This window comes from Phyllostomus hastatus, unplaced genomic scaffold, assembly GCF_019186645.2.
Source record: "Phyllostomus hastatus isolate PE091 unplaced genomic scaffold, TTU_PhHast_1.1 phas_scaffold_78, whole genome shotgun sequence".
NCBI classification, from domain to species: Eukaryota; Metazoa; Chordata; class Mammalia; order Chiroptera; family Phyllostomidae; genus Phyllostomus; species Phyllostomus hastatus.
In genome coordinates, this window is record NW_025334041.1 from 66123655 (window position 1) to 66144451 (window position 20797).

At 35.5% G+C, this 20797-nt stretch overlaps 1 protein-coding gene across 2 annotated transcripts in view; it reads right to left on the reverse strand.

The window, feature by feature from the left end:
• TMEM131 (transmembrane protein 131) overlaps nucleotides 1-20797 on the reverse strand; it is a 221560-nt gene that overhangs the window by 50625 nt on the left and 150138 nt on the right. For both annotated transcript variants that reach the window (XM_045827146.1, XM_045827145.1), the window contains exons 13-25: nucleotides 14931-15039; nucleotides 13683-13836; nucleotides 13423-13593; nucleotides 12286-12396; nucleotides 12061-12195; nucleotides 9415-9519; nucleotides 7660-7746; nucleotides 4633-4785; nucleotides 4460-4535; nucleotides 4176-4293; nucleotides 2172-2310; nucleotides 1948-2057; nucleotides 1202-1268 (exon numbers count right to left, since the gene is read on the reverse strand). In XM_045827146.1, coding sequence (XP_045683102.1) covers nucleotides 1202-1268; nucleotides 1948-2057; nucleotides 2172-2310; nucleotides 4176-4293; nucleotides 4460-4535; nucleotides 4633-4785; nucleotides 7660-7746; nucleotides 9415-9519; nucleotides 12061-12195; nucleotides 12286-12396; nucleotides 13423-13593; nucleotides 13683-13836; nucleotides 14931-15039 — 1535 coding nt within the window. The remainder of the gene's footprint in view (nucleotides 1-1201; nucleotides 1269-1947; nucleotides 2058-2171; nucleotides 2311-4175; nucleotides 4294-4459; nucleotides 4536-4632; nucleotides 4786-7659; nucleotides 7747-9414; nucleotides 9520-12060; nucleotides 12196-12285; nucleotides 12397-13422; nucleotides 13594-13682; nucleotides 13837-14930; nucleotides 15040-20797) is intronic.

Sequence of the window (20797 nt, forward strand, 5' to 3'; positions counted from 1 at the left end):
ACCTCATGGTCCTGATACGTAACCTTTATTGTGGATAGGAGGCCACTGTAACTAAGCACAGAATATGGACAGAGGTAAAGATGTGAGACAAGGGTGCATTTTATCTCCCTATTTGCTTAATCCGTATACAGAACATATACGAAAAACTGGTCTAGTCTCAGAGGAAGGACTGAAAATTGGTAGAATAGCAATAACTTAAGATACCCACATGAAACCAACTTACTAACAGAAAGATGTACTTCTGATGAAAGGAAAAGAAGAACGTGCCAAAGCAGGACTGTATCTGAACATCAAGAAGACAAGAATGATAACTACAGAAGAAACATACAACTTAAACATAGACAATGAAGAGTCTGAAATTGTTAAAGATTTTGCTGGTGCACTCATCAACTCAGAGGCTGAGACTAGGAAGAGCAGCAAAGGAAAAATTAAGAGAGATCACTAAGAACAAAGATGTATGTCATTAGAGACCAACGCTAGGATCATGTATAACCTCATATTCCCAATAACTATGTACAGATGTGAAAGTTGGACAGTGAATAAGGCTGATAGGAAAAACATGAATTCATTTGAAATATGGTGTTGGAGAGCTCCATGGATACTGTGTGGCTGCCAAAAAGATGAGTAAGTGGGTCCTATAGCAAATTAAGCCTGAAACATCACTGGAGACAAAAATGACAAAACTGTCCTACTTCAGTTACATCATGAGAACACAGGTTTCTTTGCAAAAGGCAGTAGTGCTGGGAAAAACAGAAGGCAGTAGGAAAAGGGGAAGAGCAGACATGGGCTGGACTGACTCCATGAAGAAGCTGTAGGTGTGAGTCTATAGTTGCTGAGTAGCGCTGCTAAGCACAGGACATTGTGGACATCACTCATTCATGGAGTCAACAGTAGCTGGAGCACCTAATACACACAGACACACCTCAATACAGTATCTGAATTTCTAGCAGCCATTACTGTAAATAGTCATGTGCTTAATATTTAATGCCTACAAATAGGAAGTTGCTTCTATCCAGTGTTCCTCATGTCGACCTAAATCCAACCCATTCTGCCTGGGTTTTTACCTCTAGAACCTTTACTGACCTCTTCATAACTTGCTCTTCAGCCAAATATAAGGGTAGTTAATAGTTTTTCTGTCACATGAGCACTGATCATATCATATAATTATTTCTGTGGAATAGTATAAAGTTCAAATACTTACACTGTTTCTGAAGACTTGGAATTCTAGTGTTCTTAAATCTATCTTTGCCACCTTACTCAAGTTAAACCTAAAATAAAAATGTATATATTTTTCTTTGTAAGCAGCAACATAATTAAATGGGTTATACAGTAATTATCAAGTTTATGTTTTGTTTGCAAGTTATCTTTTGGCAGATTTGAGATCAATATTATCAGATTAATAGCCTTCACAAATTAAGAGCCACAACTTAAGAGTTAATATTTTTGTTTACTTGTTAAAAGTAAAATATTTGAAAAGTTCCACTTGCTTTCTTTATAATTATTTTAATCCTCACCTGAGGATATGTTAATTGATTTTAGAGAGAGATGAAGGGGGGGAGAGAGAGAGGAAGTGGGGTGCAGAGAGAAACATCGATTAGTGCCTCCTGTACACACCCCGACTGGAGTTCAGACATGCAACCTAGGTATGTGCCCTGACTGGAGACCAAACCTGCAACTTTTTGATGTGTGTACAGGATGATGTTCCAATCAACTACACCATCTGTATGAAGATGTTCAACATTACTTTTTCTTGTCTTAAGAAAGCTTTTCCATATGCTTAACATAGCATTAATCTCTTCCCAGAACCTTCTCTCCACTTTAATTACAGATTCAGAATTTCTTTAAGCCAAACCTATTACTGTTATGAGCTGCAACAGAGTTTTAAATGTGTAAAGCAAAATTCAGTGCTAATATAGAAACATTTTGATTACCTAAAGCAATGCTTACCTTGATATTAACTTATCTACAAAGACTGAAGGATTGGAATATAAAGCCAGGGGTATAAACTGAACATAAACAGGAACATTTGCAGGATTTTCTAAAGTAATTTCTTCTTCCTTAAATAAAGTAACCAAACAGTAAATGAAAGATTCGCAAAGTTATGGTAAGAGCAGGTACTTTACAAGCCCTATTATGTATTTCCCAAACCTGACGCCACTCTGCATACTTACCGAAGAGCAGTTAGTATTAGTGAGAGGAAATTTCAAGTGCCGGGGTGAACTAAGTATGGAAGGCCAGGAGAGCTCAGCAGTGACTTTTGATAGTATATTTTTTTGAAGGTCTGTATTTATTTCAAATAAAGCACTCAATCTAGAAAAAAATTTTATAAGTTACTGGATCAAAATGAAATATTTGAATTTTCTGAAAACAAGAAGTTCTATCAGGCTTGTGTACTTGAGTGATTTTATCTAGCTCTGGATAAACACAGGTGTATTTGCTCTAATACTTTACTATGCATAGAGACACATATGAAGTTGTCTCTAATTTGGCACTAAGAGCTGCCAAAATATGTATCACTGATCACCGTACTATTTTTTTCACTGAATATGTAAAGAAAAAGACATGCACGAATGTGTATGCCTAACACATTCTGGGGATTCTGAAACACCTTGCATGCCTAGTGGAAAGGTCGAGACACTAAGACCAGGGTGCTAAGAACATTTTCAGTACAACTAAGGAGAAGGCAGTACATTGCTTGCATATGGCTTTCCCCCAAGAAATAAAAAAGAAAACAAAATCCTCATATGCAATGAAGATGTCAGCTGGAAGGTAATCCATAGGAGGGTTTTGTGTAGCTATTTGTGAAGTTATCAGCAATACTCAGGACCTCATTTAAATATTTCCCTACTTATGAGTGTTTATAAACCAGCTGTTTAGAACTCAGAACATGTTTCCTAAGGAAACAATATTATAAATGGGGCTAAGGTCACTAGACCCAAACAACGAAGCTGATTTAAACCTCAAATGACACCAAATTATGATATTCCAATATTGGTAAGAGCACAGGCTTTATAAGACTAGTAACAGAAATTCTCTGTAACACACATACTGATAAGGTAACACAATGGCAGGAGCAAGGAGCATGCCCCACTCACTGTGCAACTGGGACCTAGAGGCACAGGGTAGACCAGGAACCCCCATCTTTAGCAATGGAATGCTGGGCATACAAAGAAGAAGGCAAGGGTTTCATTAGGTGGAAGGTGACAAGGCTTCTTGGCAGCTGAGCCTAGGGCAGCACTCTAAGTTACATATTCGTAATAGAATGTTAAAATTTGGAGACTGCCTATACATTCCAATGTCCACTATGGAAATGTAGGTGGACCAACAAGTGTTTTAATTAGTGTTCTCTTAGTTCATTACAAGTCTCTTTGTACTTACTTTAATCATTTGAGAGTAAAAATTTAACTCTCTTTGTGTTAAAACTTTGGCCAATAGTTTGGATAAACAGAAATCTTCAGATTTAACTCTTAGTGGTTTGAAATTTTATATTACTATAAATTGCAGTATCTTGATTATACTGACAAATTTTAAATTAGCCAACTGAGAACAGCAGTTTTCATCAGGTCATATTATCATCATTCTAGTCAAATTCTCTTCTAAAGTACATGAAAAAATTAAATTTCTGTACTGTCTTTGTTTTGGATACAGGTACAGGTGATCTGTCATTAGCATGTTTTATATCTGCCAAAGACATGGTAAGCCCATCTGAGCTGGGCCCTGTGTATGTACCCCTAACAGTTCAGCCCTTGAAAAGGAGGTAGTTCATTTCACAATGACCAAATACATGTGTCTCCTACTATGGACTGAACTGAGAACACGTTTTCCTTGCCTTTAACAGAGCTCAGTAGTAAGTAAAAACCTTCTTATGCAAATAGATGTGTCTAAGGTGAACACTGTTGTCATCCTACATAGAGACAACTTTAATGGTTTCTTTGATCTTAAGGAAGTATTTAGAGTGATGGAGTAAAGAAAAATGGTAGTCTGTGTATTTTTGAGCAATATACAATTAAAATGGCAATTCAAGATGCCTGAATAATTTCCTGAAAACTAGGCATATTTTCTTAGCTATAGAAAAGTAAACAACCTAATATAAACGTAATATTTAGGAAGTAACATTAACTGAGACATTTTGAACCTGTAAAGATAGTTAAAATACTTAAAGCAAAACCACTCACCTATGACCTGAGTTTTCCTTTATTCCCATCCATCCTTTGAACAGGCTTTGATGCAAATCCCAGTCGGCATCCCATGTATCATACTGCATGGCTACCCCAGGCTGCACTTTGGGTTCAGCTAAAACAGGGAACATAAGTTATGACATACTCAGCCCTACCTTTAATCCATTTGCCAGTTTTCCTGAAATGATTTATACAGCCCAAGAGATAGGGATGGACATTTAAAATAGCAGCCTTTATTAAAGAATATTTTGCAGGCAGTGAAAAATAGCAAGGTAACTTACATTTGGACAGAAAAGGCAAGCCAACATAGCAATGATCCCCACACTGCAATCCAGGATCAAAATAAATGTTTGCAATCTATAAAGAGGCACAGGAGAATCATGAATTCCAAGTCCATAGAAGGTCACAATAATAAAACACTCATGGATGGGAATTCTTAGACAGTATGTCAAACCTTTGATTTTTTTCCTGGCTCCAAGTCTTCCTTATTGCTCCGTAATCGTTTGTAGTAAAATCGCCCATCTTCTGACAAAGATCGTATCTGCTGTATTTTTACTTTCTGTGAGAAGGAGTTCATAATACTTAAACTTTGATGAACTATTTTCCCCTGAAGGATGAAAACAAACAAATTCATTTGAATATGGTTGAATTTTCTTTAACTTAACAGCCAACAGACGTCTTTTTGGGAAACCAAGGCTCAAAGGACATTTAGAATTTTCAACAGTTGCTACTTCCTAAATTTGTAAATAGAGGTCTTATCAGCAGCATGCCTCTTCCTATTATAGAGTACCAGATTTTAGGTAACAAATTGTATGATTTTAATAATCCTTAGTTAGAATAATGTGACCTTTTACTTTCTTTTGTTTGAAAACTTTTTGTTTTTATAAACTGATTCTTAGCTACTAAATAAGTCTCTAAAGTGTTCTTAGCCACTGGTCTAATAATTTGGTATTAAAAGATACAGAAGTTAAGAAAGAGCACAGGAAAAAGAGATGAATGATGGTGAAGTTAAGACAAACACTCATCATTTACAGTTTAGTCAGAGTAAAATGCAGTAGAAGGACATTAGAGGGCAGGTACCTGCTGAGATGGTAAGGACTAAAGAGCAGGAAGCAGAAGGCCTTTGCCGAGTCCCAGCCTTGCCTCTAATCAACTGTGGTTTTTGGCAATTACCTAGTCTTCATGTACCTGTAATAACTATTTTCTCATGTCTGTGTCTTGTGTTGCAGGGGTATGGTGAAGATCAAAAGAGATAGCAGATATAAAGCTCATTTTACAATATTCAAATACTAAGTATTAAACTATGGGTTATTTGAAGTGTTTACTAAGTATTGTTTTCAGTTAGCTCTCCCATTCTCCATCTGATAACAGACTCCATATAGAGACTTTGGTAATTGTTATAGACTGAATGTATAGGTCCTCTAAAATTTATGACGAAATTCTAGCCCCCAATGTGATGGTATTAGAAGGTTAGGCCTCTCAGAGGTGATTAAGTTTTGAGGGCAGAAACCTAATAAATGGGATCAGTGAGTGCCGTTAAAAGGAGAGCCTGGGGAACTTGCCCTTCTTCTCTCCTCTTCTGGCTAAGTGATTATACAATGAGAAGACGGCCATCAGCAAAACCAGGAAGAGGGCCTGCACCATATGAAGAACCTTCTAGTGACTTGATCTTGGACTTTCCCATTTCCTGACTTGTGAGAAATAAATGTTTGTTGTTTAAGCCACCAGTCTATGGCAATTTGTTATAGCAGCCCGACTAACATAATAATATCAAATTAATTTGTAATTTCAAGCAATTATCTGGACCTATAAGCCACCTTAAGATAGGTATCTGAAAGGTTAATCTAAAGTAGTTCAAAAGCAGCACCTTCTTTTCATACAGATTTTTCCTCATTTACTGCAGAATTTATGCAGTGTTTAAAAAGATCATTGATTGGAAAGGCAACTAAAGAAAGAATGGGTCCTTTTGGATAAATAACGAATTCAAGAATTCTGTATAATCAGTGCAAAGTGGAATGACAAGAAGATAAAGATTTTAAGTAAGACCCAACCTTAAATAAATAAATAAATTAAAAGGCTGCATCTTTTAATTTAAAATTTATATTTTTAAGGAGCTAAGGTTTGAATTTAAGTTTTATTACATACAGCATTAAGATTTTTGCAATGTACTGCTCTCTTAACCCACCATGTCTTCTACCACAAAATAAAAGACACTTCCACATTTGCCCCAATGTGCCCTGAACTGATTGCATCATCTTCCTGCAAAAGGCAGTGGCATCTCCTGGTTTCTGCATTTCTTTTCTCCTATTGTCCAGGCTCAAACTCTAAGTCATATTTTTGATTCCTCTATCTGCCAGCCTACCATACAAGCTTCAATTAGTCCATCAGGACATTAAAAAATAGTACAATCGGTTTACCCGAAATGTCTCTTGTCTATATTCTCTTCTCCATCATTTTGCTCCTTCATCCATCCACCATCTACTAAGTACTTGCTACTGGGGATAAAAGATGTCTCCATCTCTGTCCTAGAGGATCTCAGAGTCTCATTGGTGAGACCAATACACAGGCAATATTAACAGTACAGTGTGAGGCTTGCTGTGAGACAGGTAATTTCAAATCCTTTCAGGATCACACATAAAACAACTAGTACTGTCTAGCGGAGTCAAGACATCTTCAGAAAGATGAGAGAACTGAATATAGAAAGGTAAGAAGTTCTCTGAAGGTAGGAGAGCAAGAAGGGCACTCAAGGCAGACTAAGAGCAAAGGCTAGCAGGTATGGAAGGAATGTACTGCCTCTGCCAAATCTCCCCTACACACTTTCAAGTGGATGCTGCCAGTGTCTCTGGGTTGGTTGGCCTCCAGGCACTCTATTGTTACTTCTGAATGTATTTACTTCTGACAAAGAGCCAATTCTTAAAGCTCAGCTCTGATACTGTCAATCTTCTGCTCAAAAACTTTCTATTTTCATGGATTTCAATGCATTTTTTTTTTAGAGCTATCACTCCAACATAACATTTCATCTCCACTTGTGCCAAACTGGCCAACTCACTCCTGCCTAAAGCTATCTTGGACTTCACTCCTGTGTCTTTACTCAGGTTGTTCCCTGGGCCCTGAATGCACCGTCTCACCACCCCTAATCTATGCCTGCCAGAAGACATTCCAAACCAGCTCACATGGCACCCTCATCAATTAGATGTGTATTTCTCTCATTGCATTGTATTTTACCTCTTAAAGCAATTTCTACCTGTTTCAAATCTCTGAATTATGGATTAATTTCCTAGTCTAGATGGAAAGCTTTCTGAGAGAAGGAACCATTTCTTATTCCTTTTTGTATCTCCTATAGAACCTGGTACAAAGTCTTACCTTAAAATAAGCCATTAACAAAGAATAACTGATTTCTCTGTTGAATTTGAGGAACACAGAGGTAAAGGTAAAGACAAAAAATGAGCAAGAAAAAAAATCAGTGAATTAACTGTCTTACTGGGAAGGATGGTGGAAGGACCATATGCTTTGGAAAGCAAGTCAGCGAACCCACTGCGATCACAGCCTTCACAGGAATCGTTAGAATCTGTACAGAGGCAGACAATAAAGAAGGGTTTAAGTCCAAGATTGATCTTGACTGTTAACAGCATTATGTTTTGGGGTTAAAAAACCTCATTTTGGGACTTACATGAACAATAACCAACCCTTCAGCAATATTAAAATCACCCATGGAAACTGTTTAATCTGACCAATGCACTCCATAAATGCACTGAAATACAATAAATTTCTGTGTACTTCTCAGTGACTCATTGAAAACATGGTAAACAAGATCAAACAATGGGGAGTAAAGAATAGATTTTTTTCACAATACAAGTTATTTTGTAGATTATAACTGTCAAATTGTACTCCTAAAACAATATGAAAAATCCAGTATTTTCCAGTTATATATTTTTTGTGTATATAATTAACCCAAACTAATATAAAAAAATGAGTTGACTCTTAATTCACTCACTTGTGACTCACAAAGACACTTCTCTATTTTTTCCTAATTTTTATTTTCATCCATATTAACAAAAACTTGCCTTACCCACAAAATATACTTATTTCTTTTTTTAAAAAGATTTTATTTATTTGTTTTTAGAGAGGGAAGGGAGGGAGAAAGAGAGAGAGAGAGAAACATCAATGTGCGGTTGCTGGGGGCTGTGGCCTGCAACCCAGGCATGTGCCCTGACTGGGAATCGAACCTGCGACACTTTGGTTCGCAGCCCAAGCTCAATCCACTGAGCTATGCCAGCCAGGGCTTAAAATATACTTATTTCTATGAGTAATAAACATGAATTCTATAGATTTAATTTAATATTCTCCCAACAAATCATTTATTGTTAAATAATCAATTCTGTTTATTCTGAATTAGTTTTCTTTCATGTGCTGAAAACAGGCAGGAGAACAAGGGTAGCGATATGATGAACTGTTGTGCAAAATTTCCCACAGAGCTCTTCGATATTAAATGAAAATATTTAGGTGTGGCAGAAATACCTACATTCAAATTCTCACTGAGAGCAACATGCCAAACGCCACAGAGGTTTTACAAAGCTCAATGACCATTTTGTCTCTGGACTCATGACTCAGGAGTCATGTGATTTCCTCATTGTATCTTCCTTTTCAGAAATGTTACATGAAGGATAGCTATAATTACAGAAAGGAATCAGAGATATCTAACTCATTAATTTCAGACAGGGTCTCTGAAATGCTATAAACACTGGTACGCAGGGTTCTAACAGAGCAATTCAAAATGTGCCTGAAGCATTTTTTATTTTTTAAAAGATTTTTGGTTAAGAGGTTTGGGTTTTATCAGAAGACCAATATTCTGTAAACTAGTCTCAAAAGCTCAGGTTTCTGTGTTTTTTGTTTTTTTTTTAAAGATACTATTTATTTATTTTTAGAGAGAGAGAAAGAGAGGAAGAGAAACATTGATGGGTGCGGGAAACACTGACCCGCCGCTTCTTGCACATGCTCTCACCGGGGGACCAGGCCACAGCTCAGGCATGTGCCCTGACTGGGAATCAAACTGGTGACCTTTTTGCTTTGTGGGATAGATGCCCAAATAATGGAGCCACACCGGTTGGGACAAAAGCTCAGTTTTTAAGGTATAAAACAGGTAAGCTGTAACTTTATGAGTAAACTTAGTGTTGTTTCTATAAAAACAAATAAACAAAACCCCAAATTATTCAGAAAACACCTATAAAGTCCTTACCTCATAGTCTGTTGTGATCTGTATGGCTCCATCATGAATCCCTTCCAGTTTTTTTGCAGTAAGTCTGACTCTGAACACTGCAAAACAGCCTGAAGCCAGTATCACCTGTATGTAGCAGAAATGATGATCATTCACTAGTCTGCTAGTTGAAGTTCTACTACAATAGAAAAGAAGGCTATAGTGATAAACTGACTTCTGAACCCTAACATATACAAGGATGATACCAAGTTACCATATCACCATGTACAAATATCTCAAAACAATGCCTGTCCCTGGCTGTTGATCTACACTTATTCCATGTGCCACCAAGAAAATTGGCTCCTTGAGGAACAGAGTCCCAGCTGCCAATTTAGGGCAGGGTATGGTCCTCAGGCACCACCCATGTACTTGCATGGACAAAGAGGATGGCAGCAGAGGGACACAGCCTTTCAACCCTTCAGCCACATTAGGGTACAAGTACATACGAAGTATATACTGCTTGGTTCTCCTTCAAGTTCTGAAGGTAACTTGATCACGTTAATAATCATGTCTTCGGAGCAAATGAGATTGGGTACATGGAAACATCAAATATCACAGAAAGGAAGAGTTAAGCAACACAGATTAGAAAGAAGAATGGGGACCTTATTTGTTTTCTCAAACTATTTGCTGATGTTTCTGGCACATAATCTTTGTGACTGTGAAATTTAAAAAAAAAAACAAAACACACACACACACAAAACCCCATGAAATTCACTTTGTGAAGTTGTGTCTTAGATCTTACTAGTTGTATTTTATTTAGAATTCACACTTACATCAAAATAACAAATGTCAACAGACCAAACATACTCACTTTCCCTTTTTTAGAAGCATTTTTGTAATTTTAACCCTTTCATTGTGATTCTATAACTACCCAAGTCAGAACACGGGTCTGAAGAGCACAGGGAGTTGCTCGCAATGTGTGTTTCATATGGAACAGAATGCTAACTTAGTTCACAGGTTTAGTTTTTTAGAAAACAGCTGAAAAGTTTTGGTATTACAAACTTTAGAAAATCATTTGTGGAGTTTCTATTTTGAAGTTCTCTTTATCACAACTTCCTATTTTAAGTAAGTGTTCATTACAATGATCTCATCTTTCTGTTCCTTATTTTTATATTTACAGTTTTATATAAGAATGAATTTTACCCTAAATTGTCAAACAGGCTTTATGTTGTTAAATCGATCTCTCAAATTTAAAGTGTATGTTATACATGCTATTTCCTGCTAGGAAATGATCCAGATTTCTAAAATTATTTATAATGTCTTATTTATTAGGAAACACTATAATTCAATGATCTGGGATTAGACACACATATGATATTACTCTAACTTTACTGTTGGAAGGAACACATTATTGCCGGCCTCATTATTATTTTTGTAGCATTTTATTTGTATTAAAAATAAAATCTCAGTCGGAGTGACAAATATTATCTTCTCATGAGTGTATCTATTTTTTGTTTTAAAAAGAGGCTTTATTTCTGAATCAAATTTAAAACAATACATTATTAAAATGTACATACCTATAAATCTACCATTATTCATAAATATCTAATTATGCAGTCTGAATCCTATGCAGATGCAATTAGAATACATTATTCAGTACTTTCCTACATTTTAATAAATCCTTTTCCAGGCTTCTACATACTACCATATTTACAACTTTTTATTTACTTTAATAGTCAATCATAAAATCATGATTTTCTTTAGGCACTTGGCTATGTCCTGTTACTTGGAATCATTAATAATACTATTATAAACACCTTCATTCTTACAGCTTTTGGCTCTTAAGTTGCTTCCACGGAAAGAATTCCTAGGAGTGGTAAATACTGCTAAACTCTCCCCCAAAAAACTGTTTTTGGGGATCCTTCCAGTGTAAACTGTTTCTAAATCAGTTTTGATAACCTATGGCATTCCATGGAAGTATATCTGTCATCAATTTCTGCATTAGGACATCTGCTTTTCCTTTGTAAAACTGCTGCAAGAAGTTCTACCCTAGCCTACAGAGGAGGTAAGTTATGGTCCTTTTCATGAGAGGGGATTCTAAATCTGTTCTGAGTAACTATAAACTCCTAGTTCCTTTCTCAGCAGTGGGGAGTGGAAAAGACTGATACTATACTCACTTTCTTGTTTCGTGCTTTTATAACCAGCTTTCCATATTTATAAGTCAGAAAAAAAGTGTATGGGCAGGATCAAACAGTGTTCACCTCATTGAACTTTTCTAATCAGTGTAGAAAACTGGCCAGAAATACTACCGTGTGACTGAAGACACATTCTCCTGTTGTTCAGGACTATCTCTTTTGCCCAGTAAATTCAATGAACACAGGGTTAATTTAGTACCAGTGTGCCCTATAATGACACTTGTATGCATTATAAAAGGATAATTTAAATTCTGCTTGTTATAGAACTTCTTAAGACAAGGTAGAACTTAACGCCTTTGAGTTTAAAGTAAAACTTATCATGAAGGGAGGGGTTTGAAATAGATGACCTACAAGTTCCTTTCAACACCAAACAACCACTGCTATTACGAATCCCATAAAAATATGAACTGAAGTGTGTGACATGGCAACAGTCTTTTATTCTGTGTTTGGACATACATCTACGTTTAAGGAAACAGTAAAAAGGGTTACTTACTGATGACTGGTCTGATAGAGAGGATTTTTCTAACTCTGGAAGACTCGAAATTATTGTCGTTTTATTGCCTCTTTCAGTAGCTATGAGTTCTATTGATAAACCATCTCCTATGATGTGCCAACTTTTTACAGCCAACTTAAAAAAGAGAAAGATATGAAGGTGATTATTACAGCACTTGAATAAAATCCTTAAATGTGATTTAGAATAAAAACAGATTTTTTTTACCTCAATTGGATTGCTGTTTATAACTGCAAATAAAATATTACTTGCTTCTGTAGCACTCAGTATGCCAAAATCTATGAAACGTTCCTCTATTCTGGGAGGTAATACAAAATACTGAAAAAGATATAAAAGAACTAGATTAAATGTAAAATCAAACTTTTGTAAGGGAATGTTATAAAGAGAAAGTAACTATATTAAGATATTCTAAGGTTTCTATATTTCATGTAAATAGACATGTACACACATATAAAATATAATTATTTTAAGTCTAAAAACACTCATGGTCTCTATTGAACAGCTTTTTCTCCTTTGAAGGCACATAAAAAAGTAGAAAGGTAACGGGAGGGGAGGACGTGCAGGGAGTCCTCGAATAAAGAGGCAGAAAGTCCTAGGTTCCAGTAAACACCATGAATCATGACAGCAGCTACAAATACATAATCATTTAAACCAAACAAATGATTAAGGAGTGGGATAATATAAAGATCCCTCTAGCCCTAATATTCTTACTGATGTTGGCTTCTTGGAGAACTGTATTTCTATGTTTTCATTTTCTTTTTATCTTTCCTATCAGTTTCATTTCTCATATAAACTTTTTCATTGACTACTCTGAGGACACACTTTTTAGATTTTCCTCAGGCTTATTTTCTGTACTAAGGATACCTCTGTTCTTCCTGTCTGTTTAGATTACTATTCATTCCAACCATGTGTCTTTACCACCTTCCTTCCTTCTTTATTATCTGATTCTCTTCTTCATCCTGATACTGCCTGGTTTCTTCCCTACATAGTTCCCTCTTCAACCTCCTGTTATTTTATTCCTGATTATGATTTTTCCCTATTTTTTTGTCTTTAGCTTCTTCATGATTGTAACAGTTTAAAAGCAAGATCAAGAGAAAGAACATGGAGAAGAACTACGTAGAGACTGTAACTAGAAGATTCAACTGTATCATGAGGGGAGACAGCTGCTGGGAAGGGTGAAAACCAGTTATCTTGAAAGTACAGACTAGGGAGGAATTAGACCTACTTGTAAAGAACAGAAAATGGCAAAATGCAAAGGTGCCGAATAATGATTGCCTAATGATACCTGAAAACAGAGAAGATGGGTGGGGAGTTTAAATTTTAAAGGTAGATAAACATACTTACATCTAAAAAGCCTGTATATACCCGCACAGGCAAATGAAATTTAGAGGCATTAGTAATAAGTAAAATATTGTTATCTATGTGCAGGGATGATATGGATGGCATAAAAAACAGAGTAAAAATGTATCCTGATTTGTTTGGAAGAATTAAGACTGGTTTGCTGAAGTTGTGGACCTAGAAAATAATGGGAGAGGAAAAACTATGTTAGCATCTCCAAGCTGGTACATCAGTGAAGTTAAAAATATGAGGGGTCCCAGACATACTTTAAACATTGTTTTGGCCTCTTCTGGTAGCAATACATCATGAATGAGGATCGCGAAACTGAAAGTGTTAGTAAGGTAAATTGGCCTTTCCACAGGATCAGAAGGACTGTCTCGGATGTGAAACAATGTTGCAGCGTGATCAAATCCCAAATAACTATTTGAAAAAAACAAAACAAAAACAAAAACAAAAGCAAAAACAAAAACATAAATTATTTTTATTTCCATCTGTTAACTTAAAACCCAAATTCTTTTGTTGTGAGTGACAATTTATGTTTAACATTAAGGACTGTTATTAGAGGATTAGAACTGTAAATATTTTACTGATTGACCACATGATTTAAAACAAAATTTAACTTGCAAAATATTAACATGGAATATAAAGAACTATTCTCTACTGAATTATATATAATTAAAAAATTAAAACCAAGAATATATTAACAGAATGAGTTTTAAGCTACTTAAAGTTTATCATTCAGTTGCAACCAGCTTTGTCTCTACCAGGTTGGATATTAAACTATTATTGGTTATAGCAGGGATTTGCAACCTGTATGCTGCAAAAAGTTTTAAAACAAGCACTACCTAACTATTTAGTCAAGGCACTGCCCTCTTTTCCCTTAGATTCTCAAATTTAAAAAAGACAACTGACAACACAATAGCTGTCTGGTGTGAATGAATAAAAATTACACCTATTTTTTTTGTTTTATTAGCAAAAAATGTATTTTTTAGTGTGCTACAGAATTTTAGTAATTAGTTCACCTGTGCCATGAGATGAAAAAGGTTGAAAATCGCTGGGTTACTGTATAGTTAGAAAATGAACTATACATATTATTGACCATGTATAAAAAATTGTAATTTGAGAATGGTACATATGAGTTTATAAAGAAATATAAATGATTTTGTTATAGCTGACAATATACTTTACTAACAAATCACAACCACTTCCAGGTTACACAAGGAATTTACAGAAAGGAAATGGTTCAAATGACTTAGGTTCATTTTCTGTTGTGTTACTGAGTCATCAAAACTTCATTTTAAGCCCAAATCACATCATCCCATTTACTTTTTTCTTCTAAGTAAAATATAAACAAAATATAGGAGATTTTCTCCTTAATAACTGAGGCTGTTCTTTTCAACAATTTTGTGGAGTTTATATGTGAATTTGGCAACTACTTTTTTGCTCAAGTCAGTTAGCAGGAAAATAGAACTGATTAGTAAAAAATAGCAAAGCTTATTTCAAGACAAACTCACCCATCTAATACTTCTGCTTGATATGGTATCTCAAGTTTAGAATAACTCTTTTCCTTTGCTTTAACAGTGATTTTCCCAGAAAACTGAGATGGTTTTTTTGCCTTTGATGCTGAAAGGAAACACACACATGCACACACAAAAATCTGTCAATTTCATACAAAGTGTGAGAGTGGCTACGTGGACTGAAAAAACCTTAAAAGCAAAGTTGAGCTTTCAAATAGATAAGCAGGATAGTTTTATAACATTTTAAATCAAATATCACACTTTTTATACAAAAAAGGAATAATGTTTTAATTTGCCTGTAATGGTACAAACAAATAAGGAATTAGCATGAACACAATTCAGGAGGAAAACCACTTTATTTGAGCTACTTCTGTATAGCCATAAGCTTTTGCTTTGCTTATGTTTATAGTAGGATTTCTCACCCTTGGCACCACTGACGTTTTATGCCAGAGTAAAACTTTGTTGTGGGGGTGGCTGTCCGGTGTGCTGCAGGAAGTTTAGCAGCATCCTGGACCTCTACTTGCTAGGTATCAGTAGCATCACCAGCGTGACAATCAAGAATGTCTGCAGACACTGTCAAATGTCCCTGGGAGCAAAACTGCCCCTCATTGCCCCTCACTGCCCCTCACTTTCTCAGTGTGGTTTACAGCCACACTGAGAAAGAAACATTACTTGTGTGACTGACCAGAGTCCTGCTATAAATACACATGAAGTAGAGTTTTGAGCTCTGACTTATGTTAGCCAACCCTAACTTACAGTAGTAAGAGGAGGCATCCTTTTTCTGCCATCACATTGTCCTCACAGATGAAGTAAAACCTTGAAATTCTATAGTAGTTTTGTGTAATTTTCACTGGAATTACAGAAGTAGCTTCAGTTGGATCCAATTTGGGTACCCAAAGCATGTTCCTTTCAAAGCAAATAAAGAAGCTGTTTATCTTTATCCCCTTTAAAATACTTCAGGAACACTTCCACTAATGAGAATTTACATGTGGGTTCTGCAAATGGGTGTTGGATATCCAACTTTGGCACAAAAAAAGATCCGTTCCCCCTGCAAAAAAGGGAAGATATCTAGTGTGCCTAAGTGCAGATGATGACTAGGTTTTTAAAATCCTCATTAAGCCTCATTTCTTCATTTGCTGTTTTAGCCACTTCTGGATGCTTTTAGTTTTTCACTATTTATTGTGATGTAAAGCTGATCACAAGGGCCATAATTAAAGCATTTCATGGTATTTTAACATAAAGTTTTCAAAAACATCAAGAAAATTCAGTTAAAAATCTTAAAGAACAGTGACCTGATGAGAAAGACTCTTCCTTGTAGAGTTAAAAATATAGTATATTCTGAAAATATTAAAAAGTTAAATAAAGCACACATTTCCTATTGATCGTCACAGCAATGCCAGTGGTATTCTGTGTTGGGATCCGGGGCGGTGGAGGTAGGATGGGAGGTAAAAGGTGGCGGGATTGTCCCATGATAATAAAAACTACTTTTAAGAAATGTAGAACTTGAGAAGCAATACTTATATCAGACAAAACAGACTTCAAAACAAAGGTTATAATAAAGAGTCAAATAAGGACATTACATACTGATAAAGGGATCAATCCAAAAATAGGATAAAATCCTTATAAATTTTATGCACCCAACTTAGGAGATTCTGAATGTATAAATCAAATATTGGTGGACATATAGGGAAAGACTGACAGTAACAGTTGCTGTAGGGGATTTTAACACCCCATTGACTTCAATGGAAAGATCAGACAGAAAATCAAGGAAACAGAAGACCTGAATGACACACCAGACCAGATAGATTTACTTGGTATTTTTCAGAGCATTTTACCTCAAAGCAGCAGAATATACATTTTTTTAAGTGCACATGGAACATTTCCCAGGGCAGACCACATTTTAGCACAGAAAACAAGTCTCAGTAAATCAGAGAAGACTGAAATCATATCAAGCATCGTCTCTAATCACAGTATTATGAAACTAGAAGTCAATTAAAATAAAAACTGAAATACAAAAACACATGAAGGCTAAATAACATGTCAGTAAACAATGAGCGGGTTAACAATAAGATCAATGAAGAAATCAAAAGATACCTTTAGACAAAAGAAAATAAAAATACAACAAAACTAAAACTACGGGACACAGTGAAAACAGTTCTAAGAAGAAAATTCATAGCATTACAAGTCTACCTCAAGAAATAAGAAACATCTTAAACAATCTAACTTTATACCTAAAGAAACTAGAAAAAGAACAACAAAAAGGCCTATGAATAGTAGGAAGGAAATAATAAAGATCAAAGCAGAAATAAATGCAATAGTCTAAAAAAATACAAAAGATCAATAAAAACAAGAACTGGTTCTTTGAAAAGATAAACAAGATAAATAATCCCTTAGCCAAACTCATCAAGAAAAAAAGAGAGGACCCAATAAATAAAATTAGAAATAAAATAGGAGAAGTAACACCTGTCAGCACAAAGATTAAGAAGGATTATCTGGAATATGCCAAAGAACTGGACAATTTGGAAGAAAGAGACATATTCCCAGAAATACTGAATCAAGAAGAAACAAAAAATTTGAACAGACATATTACAGCTAATGAAATAGAAGAAGTAATCAAAAAGTTTCCACAAACAAAAGTCCTAGACTGGAGGGCTTCACTGGTGAATTTTACCAAGCATTCCAATAACTAATACCTATCCTTCTCAAACTAGTCCCAAAAATTCTAGAGAAGGGAAGACTCTCAGGCTCATTTTACCAGACCAGCATTATCCTAATTCCAAAACCAAATAAAGATACTACAAAGAAAGAACATTTTAGGCTAATATCCCTGATAAATCTAGATGCTAAAATTTTCAACAAAAGATTAGCAAATGGAATTCAGTAATACATTTAAAAGATCATACATGATGATCAAGTGAGATTTATTCCTAGAATGCAAGGTTGGTATAATATCTGCAAATCATGATTAACATGATACACTATATAAACAAAATGAAGGACAAAAATCATGTGATCACATTAATTGATGCAGACAAAGCATTTGATAAAATCCAGCACCCATTTATGATAAAAACTCTCAGCGAAGTGGACACAGGGAGAACATACCTCAATGTAATAAAGGCTGTATCTGACAAACCCATTGCCAACATCATACTCAACAGGCAAAAACTAAAAGCTTTCCTACTAACATCAGGAACAAGACAGGGATGTCTGCTTTCATCACTCTTATGCACATAGTATTGGATATCCTAGCCACAGCAATCATAAAAGAACAAATAAAAGGCATTCAAAGCCTTTTGGAAAGCCTGTTGGAAAGGAGGAAGTAAAACTGTCATTACTTGCAGATGACATGATACTGTATATAGAGAACCCTAAAGATTCCACCAAAAAACTACTAGAGCTGATAAATGAATTCACTAAAGTAGCAGGGTACAAACTTAATATTAAAAAATCAACTTCATTTTTATATACCAACAATGAACTATTAGAAAGAGAAACTAAGAAAACAATCCCACTTACCACTTCATCAAAAAATAAATTAAAATACTTAGGAATAAATTTAATCAAGGAGGCAAAACACCTGCACTCAGAAAATTGTTAAGACAGCGAAGAAAGAAATTAAAGAAGATACAAATAAATAGAAGCATATACTGTGCTCACAGGTAAGAAGAATTAATATCATTAAAATTTCCATACTATCTAAAGCAATCTATAGATTCCATGCAATTCCTATCAAAATACCAATGGCATATTTTACAGAACTAGAACAAATAATCTGAAAATGTATATGGAACCACAAAAGACCCTGAATACCCTTGAGGAAGAAGAACAAGGTTGGAGCTATCATCTACATGATATCAAACTATACTACAAGGCCACAGTAATCAAAACAGCATGGTACTGGCATAAAAACAGACATATAGATCCACAGAACAGAACAGCCCAGAAATAAACTCACACCTATGTGATCAATTAATATTTGACAAAGTAGGCAAGAACATATAATGGGGTAAAGACAGTCTATTCAATAAATGGTGTTGCGAAAATCAGACAAATAAATGCAAAAAAGTGAATCCAGGCCATCTTATATCACACAAAAGACTCAAAATAGACTAAAGACTTAAATGTAAGACTCGAGACCATAAAACTCCCAAAAGAAAACACAGACAGTAAAATCTCTGACATTTCTCTAAGCAATATTTTTTTCTGATATTTCTCCTCAGGCAAGGGAAATAAAAACAAACAAACAGGGCATCAAACTAAAAAACTTCTCACAGCACAGGAACCTATTGAATGGGAGAAGATATTTACTAGTGATACATCTGATAAGTGGCTAATATCTGAAATATATAAAGAACTGACACAACTGAGCCCTGGCTAGTACAGCTCAGTGGACTGAGCACGGACCTATGAAGCAAAGGGCCACAGATTCGATTTCCAGTCAAAGCACATGCCTGGGTTGCGGGCCAGGTCCCTAGTAGGGGGCATGCAAGAGGCAACCACACATTGATGTATCCCTCCCTCTCTTTCTCCTTCCTTTCCTTTTCCTCTAAAAATAAATAAATAAAATCTTTAAAAATTTAATTAAAAATAAGTTCTACTAAAAAAAAAAGAAAAAAAAACTGATACAACTCAATACACAAAAAAACCAAACATCCAAGTAAAATATGAGCAGAGGACCTAAACAGGCACCTCTCTGAAGAGAACATACAGATGACCAATAGTCATATGATTAAATGCTCCAATCGAAAGACACAGGGTAGCTGAATGGACAATAAAACAAGATCCATATACATATGTTGTCTACAAGAAACCCACCTCAGAACAAAAGACACACAGACTGAAAGTAAAGAAATGGAAAGAAATTTCATGCATATGGAAACAACAAAAAAAGTGGAGCAGCAGTACTTACATGAGACAAAATAGACTTTAAGATATATAGTACTTGCTTTAAAAATGCTTTCCCTTTGCCTGCGTATTTAATTTTACCTAATTTCTTTAAGAAGCACTTATTTTAATTAGTCTATGATTTCAGAAGAACCAACATTACTGACAGTCATTCATCTCAAGAATGGAAACAGTCATTAAATTGTCAGTCCAGGAGCTTGAGGAGAAAAGCATGGGAGATCAGGATAGCACTATCTTGCTGCACACCCTCCTATTCCTTGGACTTATTGGTAAGATGGGTACTAACTCAAGGGTCAGGAATTACTAATGGCTGCTCTCTTTCTTGGTAAGAAAACAGAATGCACCTGCTGATTTTGAAACTGGTGGTCATGATTGTGGCATCTCAAGAACAGACAATTTATCACAATCTTGGAAATAACTGTGGCATTAAAACCCTCTAGAAGCCTACTACTTGACAGCTGGATTATGACAGTATGCCACATATTTCATGTTGACTTCCTCTGGAGTCTTCTCTGAGCTCATGGGATTAAGACTGAAGCTGGTGCCCAGCCTGTGCAGTTGCTCCAGACCCTTCTGAGAATTCTCCATGTGCAAGCTGTAAGCACAATGATCTCACACTGTGCAGAGTTCTGGTGTTCTGTCACATGCAGGAGGACATCTGATGAGGAACTTCAATGTCCAATGTGGACTATGTGCAGAGATGGCTTTGTTGGAAAGCCCAACTTTGAACTTCAGGGCCCCTCACTTGCATGGGCCCCAATGACACAAGCCCCATTTGCAGTTTCAGTTCTTATTAAATTTAATCACCGAGAGTTATTAAAGCAGTTATTAAGTCACTATTTGAAAAATTTTGTGATAGCAAATTCAGTAAGTATTCCATTAAAGTGAGCAAAATAAAAACGTGCTATTCAAATATGTTGAAGTCTGGGCTGAGTTAATATTTCAAGTGTCAAAAT